The 13,684-nt window shown below is 29.6% G+C and overlaps 2 protein-coding genes across 5 annotated transcripts in view; one reads left to right on the plus strand and one right to left on the minus strand.

Moving 5' to 3' along the window:
- Positions 1-10,542, minus strand: part of LOC127733953 (AT-rich interactive domain-containing protein 5B-like) — a 30,880-nt gene extending 20,338 nt beyond the window's left edge. For all 3 annotated transcript variants that reach the window (XM_052243439.1, XM_052243438.1, XM_052243437.1), the window contains exons 1-2: positions 10,455-10,542; positions 9,983-10,243 (exon numbers count right to left, since the gene is read on the minus strand). In XM_052243439.1, the coding sequence (XP_052099399.1) occupies positions 9,983-10,243; positions 10,455-10,475 (282 nt within the window). In that variant the 5' untranslated portion in view covers positions 10,476-10,542. The remainder of the gene's footprint in view (positions 1-9,982; positions 10,244-10,454) is intronic.
- A 238-nt stretch (positions 10,543-10,780) lies between these two features.
- LOC127733955 (ectonucleoside triphosphate diphosphohydrolase 8-like) overlaps positions 10,781-13,684 on the plus strand; it is a 38,009-nt gene continuing 35,105 nt past the window's right edge. The window contains exon 1 of one of the 2 annotated variants that reach the window (XM_052243441.1): positions 10,781-10,916. The gene's annotated coding sequence lies outside the window, so the exon portion shown is untranslated. The remainder of the gene's footprint in view (positions 10,917-13,684) is intronic. The other variant, XM_052243442.1, reaches the window with a different exon arrangement.

A 13,684-nucleotide genomic window follows, 5' to 3' on the forward strand; every position in this document is an offset into this window, starting at 1 on the left:
AGAGTCTTATACTGTCTAATCAAAACTAAGAAATTTGAAAAGGCACTTTTAAAAATAAAACAGGTACAAATGTACTGCTCAATATAAAGGAAAGCAGAATGTCTAATGTTCAAAAATTGTTAGGTTCTGAGTGTTTTAAGTATTTTCAAATTGAATAAGTAGTTTGTTTGAGTGGAGAATAACTTCATGATACTATACAAAATAGAAGTTTTGTTTATTTTTTTATGATTTTTACATAATAAATGGTCAGACATCGTCATCTTTCTCTGGAGATCCCAAAAAATATCTCTTTACATGGTCCCTGTTTTTTCACACTGTTACAACAGCTAATAAATTTGACAATATGTGAATTTTAACCAATGAAGAATGTAATGACAACATTTTGTTTATACAAATAAACAATGGGTCATAGAAAAAAAGCCCAGAGAAAAGTACACTTTAGTTATGTTCACAACAGTATGTGTAATATGGCTTTACTGGGAACATTTTAATACCTTTGGTTAGAAGAGACTATACTGAATGTGATTATTTACTTATATAAAGATGTTTAATATCATCAATTTAACAAATTGTTTAAAATTCAATTTTAAGTTGGAATATAGGTATGGGACAACTCTGTGTGACCTTTAAAAACTGAATCTATTATCTCTCTACTTAAGTAAAACTTTCAACTTCTGTCAATACCAATATATACTGTATATGAAAACCTTGAAATCAAGGTCAATGAATTTGACTTCAATTTGAAGAATAATTATCAGAAATAAAGTGTGGTCATTATAACTGAAATAATTACATATGATAAATCAGTAAGATAAAGATCTATTACAATATGTTCATTATTCTTTCTCCTGTCTATAATGGACAGACTATCAGTAAAACTCTCCAAGTGTATTTTTCTTATGTAAAATGTAATAACTTGTCTATATAGATATACATGTGTTGGCATCATATTACTTTCAAAAACATAAAATTAATGAGACCTTACAGTAAGGAATTGTGACACACAAAAGTTTGTACATAAACTGATGCTTATCATAAGGTGCACTTACTTAAAGTGTCTAACATTATCAAGTAAATAAATTTACCTCACTGACAATATTCTAAATCTAAAAAGTTTTATTTAATTAACTCTATCACTATATATATATGAAAATTATTTCACAAATATATTCATTTTCCAGAATATTTATCTTAGAGTGTAGATTATTTAAATTGTAAATTTCAATAGAAATATTGTAGAATTAGATAAAACCTGTCTCAGGTAAAGGGACAGGTAAAATCTCACCTTGTTATCTTAAACATTTACATTTATCAATTGTTTGATAGGTTAATAGTTACAAGTTTTATTATACCTTTTATTTTACACGTTAAAGTCCTATTAAAATCATTATGTAGACTGCAAAATAAAATAAAAATTGTTGGGAGGGCATTTTGAGTAACTTACATATGCTGCATAAAACTAAATAAATTTTGGTAAATTCACTTATTCATTATAAATAATTTAGGATTTTGCAGGCTATAACACTTTACTCACTGAATGGTAAAAATAACCAAAAAAAATTATCCATCTAGATCTTCTACCTTCACTTTTTTTTAATTGTATATGTCCCATTCCAGAAAATATAATAACCACAAGCAAAAAGTTGGATTTGATTCAATATATATTAACTTTAAATTTGCATACCAAAATAAAATTTTGTCCACTTACATTTGTAATGCTATAAAATATTCTCTGAGGGTAAGACATGAGTATTCATCTTATTTTTACAATGGTTTCATTATGATTTCTTGGTTACTTATTTTCCTGGATTTCACAGATATAGATCATCCTTGAATTTCAGTGAGCAACTTTAAATTCATTTTGATTTGTATACAGAATTGGTTCAAACCATGAAATCAAATATAAACAAACATAAAAAAATTCCTTAATCCACAAAATTAGTACCAACTAATATAAATGAATTCGCAGTAATACAAAAGATGTACATGAGGGAGATGACTCTTTGTTTATCTCACCATTTTTTATGTTCTTCTCTTCAGAGATTCCTTTTTGGTCCATTCAAAATTCAAATTCAAGTGTATTTTTTTCAAATGAAGGAAATAAATCTGCTTTCTGGATCACAGGAAATTAAATTAAAATTTGTTTTTTAATTCAATACAGGCTACAACTACTTATCTATAATTGTAACATTGTTTTTTTATAATGTGCAGTTTAAATGACAGACATTTCCTTGAGAAAAGTTCCTAACAATTTTTTACAGCTTCTAATTTGTTGTGTTATAATTTAGATGTGCCAATGCACATAAGAGTTTTATATCTTTTAAGATTTCACCTAGTAATAAAACACATCCATATGTGACTAATCTCAGAATAATTTTATAGGATGATCCGACATTTTAATCAATAGAACACTTATTAACTAAGTCAAGTAAAACTGGAATTACTGTGTTAATTATATTAAATCAAAAATTTAATGCAAAACAAATTTTTGTTCTTACAGCTATAAAATCATTCCTATTGAATAGGATTTTTTTAGCAGACTGCTACAAGACAAAATCAGATTGAATTTATTGAAATAGTAATGCCTTTGCAAGAATTAGTCAACTGCCAGACACAAGGAAATAATGGAATCAATAATTGGTAGAAATGTGAATGGCCAAGGTGCTAAGTTATTGGTAAAAACAGGAGAATCATATGTAATTCAATTAGTTAATTAAAGTAATTCCTCAATTATACCTTTTAGATGAAAGATGCATATGATTAATACCATCACGACTTGGGGGATTGTCATAAAAGGGGGAATAACTACTGTATTAGTTTCAACAGGAGATGGCAGTAGGACAGAAGTTGATGTGAGTAGGGCTTTAGAGAATTGCCAGTCACTTTCCATTTTTCACTTGATTTTATGGTTCACTATAACTCATCCTGTGTCCGAGACTGTATGTTGACCTATAGGATGTCTTACATTTTTTCCAGTGCCACTGGGTTGCTGTTTCATATACCCTGCATCTCATTTTAATCTCATACCAGTAATATTATTCAATATAAAGTTTTCAAGTACTAGTCACCTTTGTTGTGAATTTTGTCACAATTTGTCTAATTAATGTTGGAAACGTTTAATATGATGCCATCTACATTTATACTTTGGTAAAGGTCATATTTTTTAGTTGTTTTAACACTTGTGCTTTGTGGTTACTGTTTAAATTTCACCGACATCTCCTTTCACATTAATTATCTATGTAACATTGCTGAACTCACAAGGGCTTTAATGGCAAAATATCAGATTACAAGAGCCTATTACTAGAGCTCTGATGTGAGTTTGACCCTTAATACTATAAACCCTATAAGAAGAAAATTTTCCGGATTAACACTTTCCATAAACTTAACATGTTGTTTTCAAATTGATTTCTTCAAGTTTTCATTTGTTTGAAATAGGAAATAGTATCTATGTACAATTCAAATACAATTCTGGATTTTCAACTGCAGGGTAAATTTAAAAGAATTTTTATCTTTAAGAGTTTATTAAAGGGAAGGAAATACAAATGCAGTTATTCATATTGAGGCTTCTTTTAAAAAGGGGAGTAACTCATTCATATGACAAAAATCTAAATCTGAGATCAGCAACATACAGTTCAGTAATTAATAAAATTAAATTTAAAAATGTATATCTAGTAAAATTAAATCTATGCATTATTTTATTTAAAAAATAATTCAATTTTAAACTTTAAATTTTTAAATGTAGGTCTAAAGAAACAATTAAAATTGACTGGATGTCAATTATGGTATAAATTATGTTTCAACACATGATTACATTAGGAAATACCTTTAGGAAATTTACAATATTCACTATGTATCAGCACTGAAGCGTTGAAAACAACAATAACAAGCTTTAACCTTACACTAAGACACACTTGATAAAAGGATACAACGTTGATACAAATAGGCCTTTTTCACAAAGATATTGGTGATTTAATAAATATTGAAAGAAATTAAATGATCGCTTTAAGAAAATATAAATATTGTACTGATCTCTTGAAATTAAAACCAAAAAAAGATATAAAAAAATATATAAATGTATATAGTTTACATTGGTTCATCTCTTTGCAATCCACAATCAAGTAAAATGATATATACATGTAGATTAAGATGATGGTTTAACTTCTGTGAAAAATAATACATGTAATTTATTAAGAAGAGGCACAAGATTAAAATATATTTCTTTGTTACATTTTTCTTGACAAATTTGTTATCATGTAAATGTAATATTCAAAAAACATCCTTTTTTGTGACACTATGCGTACTTTTTAAACCTATATAATATCAAGTAGATACATTAACACTCATAGTGCATCTATCTAATTCTGCATATATAACCTAAAATAACAATATGATTGATTTGGCTTGTCACCTACACATTTATTTCTCAATTTTTTTTATTAAAGCCGTCTAAACAGTCATATACAGAAACAAATAAACATATGCCCCAAATTTAGTAACACACAGATGATAAATCATTAAATGACAGAAATCTGCACAACAAATATTCAACCTTAATGTAACTTTAATTTTTCCAATTTGAAATAAAGTGTTATTATTGTTCACTTCTTAATAAAAAGGACTGACAAAAAATAAAATCATCAAAAGAGGAAACCTTTATTTCCCTTAAAAAGGGAAATAACTTGTATACAAATGGTCTATTAGATAAAAACTCTTTCAATTTGACACTCATTTTATGTAATGATGGTATTTGAAGAATCTTCTGTTGTTAATTACTTGTATTGATTTTACAACAACAAATCTAAATTGCTAATATAAGTAAAGCTAAAACTGACTTGTATCTCAGACAAGGTGTGAAAACTTATGACCGAAGAACACTAACCAAACTTAATGAAAAATATTTTCTGTGAGGGCTCCAAAACGGCTCTAAAGAGCCTGTGTCGCTCACCTAGATCAACATGCATCTTCAACAATGGACAGTATCTAACATTGTGGACTAGCATAAAATTAATAACAAAAATCTCCTTTCTGTTAATCTTGTATTGCTAATCATTTTTTTTTATTACAGTTTCCATCTATCTTCTTTAGACTTTGCCCAAAACACAAAAAAAAGGATAAAAAAAAATTATCGTCATTTAAAGCCAATCACTCTGATAAAGTGTCTACTAATGGCAAAATTTGAGTTTCTTGTAGATCTTGTCTTGCTGATCATCTTTGCTATTTAAAGTGTCTATCTATCTTAAGTAGTTTTCAAGATATGAGGCATAAACTGCTTCGCTGAGCGCAGCTGGATACGCCCGCAGAGGTCCAACCCTGAACAGTTGGGGCAAAAATGGACACAATATTCAAGCTTGATACAGGTCTGAATTTGGATTGTATTAAATATTTGACATATTATAGGTTTCTGAATAAATGTAGACAAAGTACTTGAAATTGGTTATATGAATTGAATTTATATTCAATTAAAGGTTTCTTGCTGTTGTGCAATACACTGTGCTGTTGCGCAATACTTAGTAAATCTGTTGTCAGACTATAAACAATTAAAGTTCAATTAATTCTCAATGTCATATTAGAAACTTATGAAAATGTAAAGGGAGCTTACATCAATAGATATAAACAATTCACCAAAGTTTCATGAGAATTTTGAGTTATTGTCCGAAAACTGGAAAATCCCCCCCCTTTTTTAATGAATAAAACCCTATAACTCAGAAATGTAAAATGTAAAATTTATAAAATTCTAAACAGAACTTACATCAATAGATATAAACAATTCACCAAAGTTTCATAAGAACTGCTGAAAGCATTTTTGATTTATTGTCAGGAAACTGGAAAATCCCCCTTTTTTTATGAAAAAAACCCTGTAACTCGGAAACGTAAAATCTAAAATATATAAAAATCGAAAGGGAGCTCATGTCAATAGATATAAACAATTCACCACAATTTCTTGCAAGTTGGTGAAAGCATTCTTGAGTAATTGTCCGAAAACTGGAAAATCCCCCTTTTTTTAATGAATAAAACCCCATAACTAGGAAGCGTAAAATCTAAAATTTTTAAAAAACGAAAGGAAGCTCACGTCAATAGGAATAAACAATTGACCAAAGTTTTATGCAAATTGGTTAAAGCATTTTTGAGTTAATGTCCGACATGTTGACGACGGACGGACAGATGGACAGACGGACAACGGTATACCATAATACGTCCCATAAACAGGCGTATAAAAAAACGCAAAAAAATAAATGGGGAATGTGTCCATGGGACACAGATGATGCCCCGCTTGCATATCATATAAGGTCATAAAGGGACATAACTGAAGAACGGTAAAAGTGACGCTACCCAAATTTGTACTTGATCTGAGTTTTGTGGTAATAAGTATTGTGTATAAGTCTCATAACATTTGGTTGAGGCTAACTTAAGTTAGAGAACAGAAACAAATAAATGTAGATAGTGTCCACATGTGGTGGACACAGATGATGCCTATCATATAGTTATAAAGGGACATAACTGAAGAACGGTAAAAGTGACGCTACCCAAATTTGTACTTGATCTGAGTTTTGTGGTAATAAGTATTGTGTGTAAGTCTCATAACATTTGGTTGAGACAAACTAAAGTTAGAGAACAGAAACGAAAAATTCAGCAATTGTGTAAGTCTCATAACATTTGGTTGAGGCAAACTAAAGTTAGAAAACTGAAACAAAAAATTTGTACTTGATCTTAGTTTTGTGGTAATGAATATTGTGTATAGGTTTCATAATGTTTGGTTGGGGCAAACTTAAGTTACAGAATGGAAACTAAAAAATTTGCAATCTTTCGATTTATAAAGGGGCATAACTCAATAATGGTTAAAGTAACACTACCCAAATTCAACTTGATCTGTGTTTTATCAGTGGAAGTCAAAATTAAACATTGAATTGTATAAAGCATTGATTGTAGTTGATTCAACTATAATCATTGACAAAGGAAGATAACTTCAATTTTAAAAATTACTTGATATCTAAAAGAAAATAAAATTTTTGCAATTTTTCCATTTATAAAGGGGCATAACTCTAGAACAGTTAAAGTGACGCCACCAAAATTCAAACTTGATCTGTGTTTTGTGGTAATAAGCATTGTGTTTAAGTTTCATAACATTTGGTTGAGGCAAACTAAAGTTACAGAATGGAAACGAAAAATTTAGCCATTTTTATGTTTATAAAGGGGCATAACTTAAGAACCGTAAAAGTGACGCTACCTAATGTCGAACTTGATCTGTATTATGTGGTAATAAGCATTATATATAAGTTTCATAACATGGTTGAGGCAAACTAAAGTTAGAGAATGGAAACCAATTTTTGGACGTACGTACAGACGGACATACAGACGGGCGTACGGACGTACAGAAGGACAAGGGTAAAACTTAATGCCCCCTTCGCAATGGCAGGGGCATAAAAAAGACAAATATTGTCATTAAAGACAAGCACTCCTAGGATGAAATTTGAAAAAAAAGGCAGGACAGGAGTTTTGAGTAAAAAAAAAAGGCAGGATGAGCAACTTGGCAAAAAATAAAAAGCAGGATGACAATTTATGTAAAAAAAGTCAGGATAAACTAATAAAAAAAAAAGACAGGACCGAATAGAGTGAAAAATAAAAAGGCAGGACAGAGATTACAACTAAAAATAAATGCAGGACACAATTTTTCATTCTAGCCCCCCCCCCCCCTTAAATACAATAAACAATGAAGTCAATAATTGGGGAAAAAACTTATAATGTGCACGACAACTCAACTACTGTAGAAATTACTGATTCAAAGTCCAACTGTAAAATGTATATAGCTTTTATTTTAATATTTATCAATGTAAAAAATGTTTCTATGGAACTCAGTTTAATCAGTTGATTTCTTTATGCTACTTTTCTTATAGATCATATTTGTATCAATTTACATGTTCGGTTTTTTAAACATTGATTTTTCTTATGACTCTGTATAAATACTTTTGAATGTTAGTCTTTTTCTTCAGGCTACATTTTCCAAATGCCTTGTCTTTATAGGCAAATGTTTTAGTCAATATCAATAAGTTATATCAAACTACATGTTGAACAATACAAATATATAACTTTATAAGCTTGTTTCTCAAAGTTAGGTATATAAATTCATAGAAAAATCAATACATCCTCCAAAGACACATGAAAGTTCATCTGTTTTCCTTATGTTAATTATTGAATTCTAAATCAAAACAGATAAAAAATAAAAATCCATTATATTACTGAAATAAAATATAAATTGGACATTATGAACAATAATGATATAATTAAGTTTAAAGCTAAGATCAATGAGATATTTTTCATTTGTATTTATTTTATCGGGTTTATTGTCCAAATGAGAATTCAGATAAAGTTTACCTGTTGTTGCTTTCAATCTATTTTTAAGTGTGTTTTATTATTCTCTTGAACATTCCTTTTGAAAACCCGATTCTTGATTTGAATGAATATGTTGCTTGTGTCAACCCTTTATGCTGATTAAACCTCCATCGGATATTCATAACACGAATTACAATAATTGTTTTTACTTAAATCTTTAAATTTTTTTTAAATCCGAACTTCATTTTCTGATAAAGCATACCTTTGTTAGAGTATTTAAACTGGGGTAAATTATGAGAAGCAATTTTAATTTTTCGATAAACAATTCTTAATTAAAAATTTTCCCAATAATTTAAGCAATTATGTTTAAACTGTTATAAAATACACACATGTGACCAAGTTAATCTCCACAGAGGAAATAATCAATGAACAAGATGTAAAAATTCAATATGGCTACATAAATTATCTTCACACTAGTGGTGTATATATACCACAGAAAATTTATAATTATCTCATATAGCATTTCATTTTCCTGTCATGCCTCAGCTGCTCAAATAAATTTCTCTATTCTCAAAAATTATAAATGAAAAAAAAGACTTTATTTTTTAAAAGCAACAAAAAGCAAAAAAGTATTTATGGTTGATTAGAAATTTTGTTCCACAGTAATTTGATGTTATATTGGGCTGTGTTATAATCTACAGTAAATAGATTTATCTGTTGTTTAGATAGATGAGGTATCCAGTGGGAAAACAGATGTTCGATTAAAAACAAAGCAGTTAATCTTTAATATAATGAAAACATTTTTGATTCATTTTTTATGATATATTACATAACTGAACGATGTACAAATGAACAAATTCATAAGTTTTAAAATAAAGCCTGCAGGTAAACAAATGAGTAATAAATATTTTTGACTAAGAAACATAATACTGTGTGATATATTACACATCCTGTTATTACCCCTAGGGTAGCCCTTATAATTTACCAGGGTCTGTTCTTAAGTCAACAAATTCCCAGTTAATGTAAAATCATCTCTCTTGACCCAGAATAATTGACATTTAAGTAAAATAATAAAAAACATAAATTTCTCAATGAGACAAATGATATAATGTAATGTTTTTGCAAGAAAATATAGAAAATCAATAAAATTAAACTCTTGCACAATGATGATGAATTGTATCCTAAATCAATGTGTAAATGAAGAAAATAAAATTGTGTATTCTATTAAGTTGTTAAATTCTTTAACAAATAAACCTTAACATATTTTATAACTGCCTGATTTATTGATATGGAGAAAACTGTGAGCTTAACACTAGATAATAGGTACTCTTCTAATAGTGATAAAACTTTTACCTTGATTAGCATAATCTTATGAAACATTTTTTGTTTAAATATCTAAGCTTTAAAAAGTTGAACTCACGGAAAAGATTATAAAACTATTTTTGAACTATTATTTGAACATACTAAAGTTGATGTGTCAACTCTGGTAATAAATTAAATTACTTGAATGGTAATTAAATATTTAAATAAAATAACCCAAAGGAGCCTGAGTATTTGAGCAATGAATATTTGTCAATAGTCACTCAAGTGTAAAATAGCTTTAATTTCCTGTTTAAAATCATCATCTAAAAAATAAAATAAAATAATTCTATACCTCTCCGTGTGTCTCCTGTCTGCCTTCTGGTGTATGTTCTGGTAGAAAATAAGTTCGGACACTGGTCATCACATGGACATCTTCTTGTTGTTTTATAGAATAAATCATCTGGAGTTCACCAACACATACTGGGCTCAATTTACTTATCTTCATATAAAAAAATTCTCCAAGTGTCAAAATTTTATATTTCCCATCTTCTAAATATTTCAATGCTTTGTAAAAAGTATTTTGTGCATGTCTTCCACATGGTGCACCTACAAACTGAAATAAAGACATTTTTGGCATTAAAAAATTTGCAACTTATTTACTCTATGTAAAATAACTCCACTAAATCGGTGATAAAATACTGCCACCTTCTAATCTAGGTCACTTCAATAAATATCAATTCTCATAAAATAAACTCACCTTTAAATTTTACGAAATATTAACAATAATACTGAATAATATCTAAATAATAAAATTTCATATTTACCTGTATATTATGTGTGTCCATTTCGCTAATTTTTTATCTTTTCATTATCGATATTTCTTGGCATGCACAACAGCAACAATACTTTATATTTAGGACCTAATTAGTGACGTCACATTGTTGAAGAGTTTCCTCATTAGCATAATTTATTCATGAAATAAAAATTCGATGAAAATGTAATTTTAAATCAATTTTTATGAAAAAAAGACGTTGTAAATTATTTCTAATGCTTTCAAGTATATAACAATAAATCTTTTTGAAAATTTAAAAGAAATTTGAATTACTTTCTCGTGATTTGATATTTTGAGATTGAGCACAAGCTATTTTTGTGTTGACGGAAGTTGGTTTAGTCACATGGGTTAGATCTTTTATCTTCATCTTCCTTGGACTGAAGAAGTAGTGTGTTGAAGTGGCTAAATTATGAAAAGTACTGACTGAAGTTTAAGTTGACAGTTTATATAAAGAGTAATTTAGTTTGTAATTGCATTAACGGGCCAAAAATGGGAGGAAATATAAAAAAGGGGGAGGGTGCCTTAAAAACTTGAACTGTTGTCGTGTTGAGCTGCAGTTTCCAAAACAAAATGTTTCAGCCCAGCTCTCATACTATATTCATTTCCAGCTAAATGCAAAGTAGACTTTGATCAAACATTCTACTGATCACCCTTGAACCAAGGATTTGTATAGTAGTTACACGTCCTTGCATTAAACACATGCACCTACTTTCACTTTTAACATTTCAAGTCATTTGATCAATCTTCTCTCTTGTTATTTAATAACTAATATTTATTTCTCATGACTGATTACCAACATTTTGTGTGTCAGGATATACACTAGAACAGGTTCATACAAATACAGCTTTTATCCCACCATCAGAGGACAAACTTTTTCGGTAAAAATCTTCACTCTGTGTCTCTTCACTCAAATAAGGAAAAATTGTGGTTAAAAACTTCTTTATAGACATTTCTCAGATTCGTCAAATCTACAATTATATCTTATAAAAGTCAATTGGCCAGTATTTAAAGCTCAATAGGGCTATACAATTATCTCCCTTGGCAATTTTTCAATGAAATTTCTTTGTGCAATTTTTAAATTTGCAGACATATAGATAGGTTTCGATTCACACAATTTGAACAAAAATTGCTTCCTTTTTGTCGCCATGTTCAGTCATAGAAATTGAGGTTTGGCATTTACAAGACCGAATTCATGATTCTTCAAATTTTTCTTAAGATTGTATTACAAAATTCACAAAAATCAACAGGACCGAACAGATTTTCACAGGCCAGGGGCTGTGTGGTCCTGAGCTAAATTTGAAGACTGCATGTTGGAGATCTATGTGCACGAAATCCTTCATAAATCAGCAAAATTCAACCTGTAATACTGACCACTAGTTTTAGAAAAAAAGTAGTTTCTGAACAATTTCAATTTCTTTTAGCCTTGTTTGATTCATCTCTACGATCTATTAATGATATTTTATCAGACTTGTTTGAACCGCATCTTTCAATTTTGTTCATGTTGTTAGTCTTATAGGGAAATCAACAATTTACCCCACCAAAATGTCGGCCAAGGGAAATAACTCAAACTCAAATTTTGTCATATCGAAACCTTCCATAGCAGAATATAAAATCTCATTAGTAATACTCTTTTACTTTTACCATTAAAAAATAATCCTCAAAAATCAGGCTAAAAGTTTTAAAATTTTACACAGAAATGTTTAAGTGCCCTGGTATATGAAAATAAGAAGATGTGGTATGATTGCCAATGAGACAACTTTCCATAAGAAACCAAATGATGATGAACTGAGCAACTATAGGCCAATGGTACTGTGGATTCATTACTATTCGTTGGATACCAGTTTTCGTGGGTTTCGTTGGTACAGGTGAACCACGAATTCAAATGTTCAACGAATATCATATTTTCAATCGGCTTTGTATACAGAGATTGGCAGAACCATGAAATCAAATATCCACGAAAATGCAAGTTTTCAGCAATCCACGAAAATTGATACCCACGAAAATAAATTAATCCACAGTATATGGTCTTTAAATGTAAGAAAAACCCATACTGCATAGCAAGCTATAAAAGGACTTGACATGAAAAATGTAAAACATTTCCAACAAGAAAACTTATGGCCGGATTTATTGGTATGTACAAAACAATATTTATACAAAAACAAATTTGATATACAGCATCAAACAACAACAAGTGGTTCCTGACTTGGGACAGGCACATACAGAATGTGGTTGGATTAAACATGTTTTGGCCACCCAAGCCTCCCCTAATCTGGGACAGTGGTGCAACATCACAACACTAGAACAAACTGTTCAAAACAATAAATGAAAAACAAATACAATTAAACCTGCCCTAATGGTCACCTTTTTCCAGCAGTCACCTGCCTATAACAGGCACTTTCAGACCCTCCCAAACCTTTTCTCTATATAACTTCACTCTTTTCAGCAGTCACCTGCACAGTCATTTCAACTTTTAACAACAGTCATTTTAATGTTTTTAACTACCAATAATCATGATGAAAAATATGTATGTACAGCAACCGAAGACAACCCCTGAATAACAGGATCACTACTTGGGACAGGCACATACAAAATGTGGCTGGGTTAAACATGTTTGCAGACACTCAACCTTCCCCTCACCTGGGACAGTGGTGTAACAGCACATGTTTCTTTATTACTCTTAAAGAGTTTTAGTCTGCTCATATTACTGCAAAAACTTTAGATTTCTTTTGATAAATATCAAAGGTCAGGAAGATAAATTTGTTGAGCTGCATGTAAAAAGCTAGAATTGTAGATTTGCCGAACCTGTTATAATTCATCGATGTTATGAATCTTATTAAAAAAAAAATTGAATAGTTTTGATAAATATTTTGTCTTGGTAAGATCAATTATTAGTTCCCTACCGTCGAAAGGGACTTTAGGTTTGCACTCTGTCTGTCTGTCTGTCTGTATGTCTCTGTTCATCCATCAGTCCTGGAAATCAGTTTTCCACACTTTTTTCTTCGTGCTTGAAGATATTGATTTGATATTTGGTGTATTGTTTTATCATGACAAGTTACAGATCAAGTTCGAATTTTGTTTTCTGGTTCTGATGATTTTGTGCAGAGTTATGGTTCTTGGACTTAGAAAATTCACTCAAATAATCAGTTTTCCACACTTTGTTTCGTCATGCTTGAATATATTGATATGATAATTGGTATATAGTTTTATCATGACAAGTTACAG

The sequence above is a fragment of the Mytilus californianus genome, unplaced genomic scaffold (genome assembly GCF_021869535.1).
Source record: "Mytilus californianus isolate M0D057914Y unplaced genomic scaffold, xbMytCali1.0.p SCAF_3, whole genome shotgun sequence".
Lineage (NCBI taxonomy): Eukaryota > Metazoa > Mollusca > Bivalvia > Mytilida > Mytilidae > Mytilus > Mytilus californianus.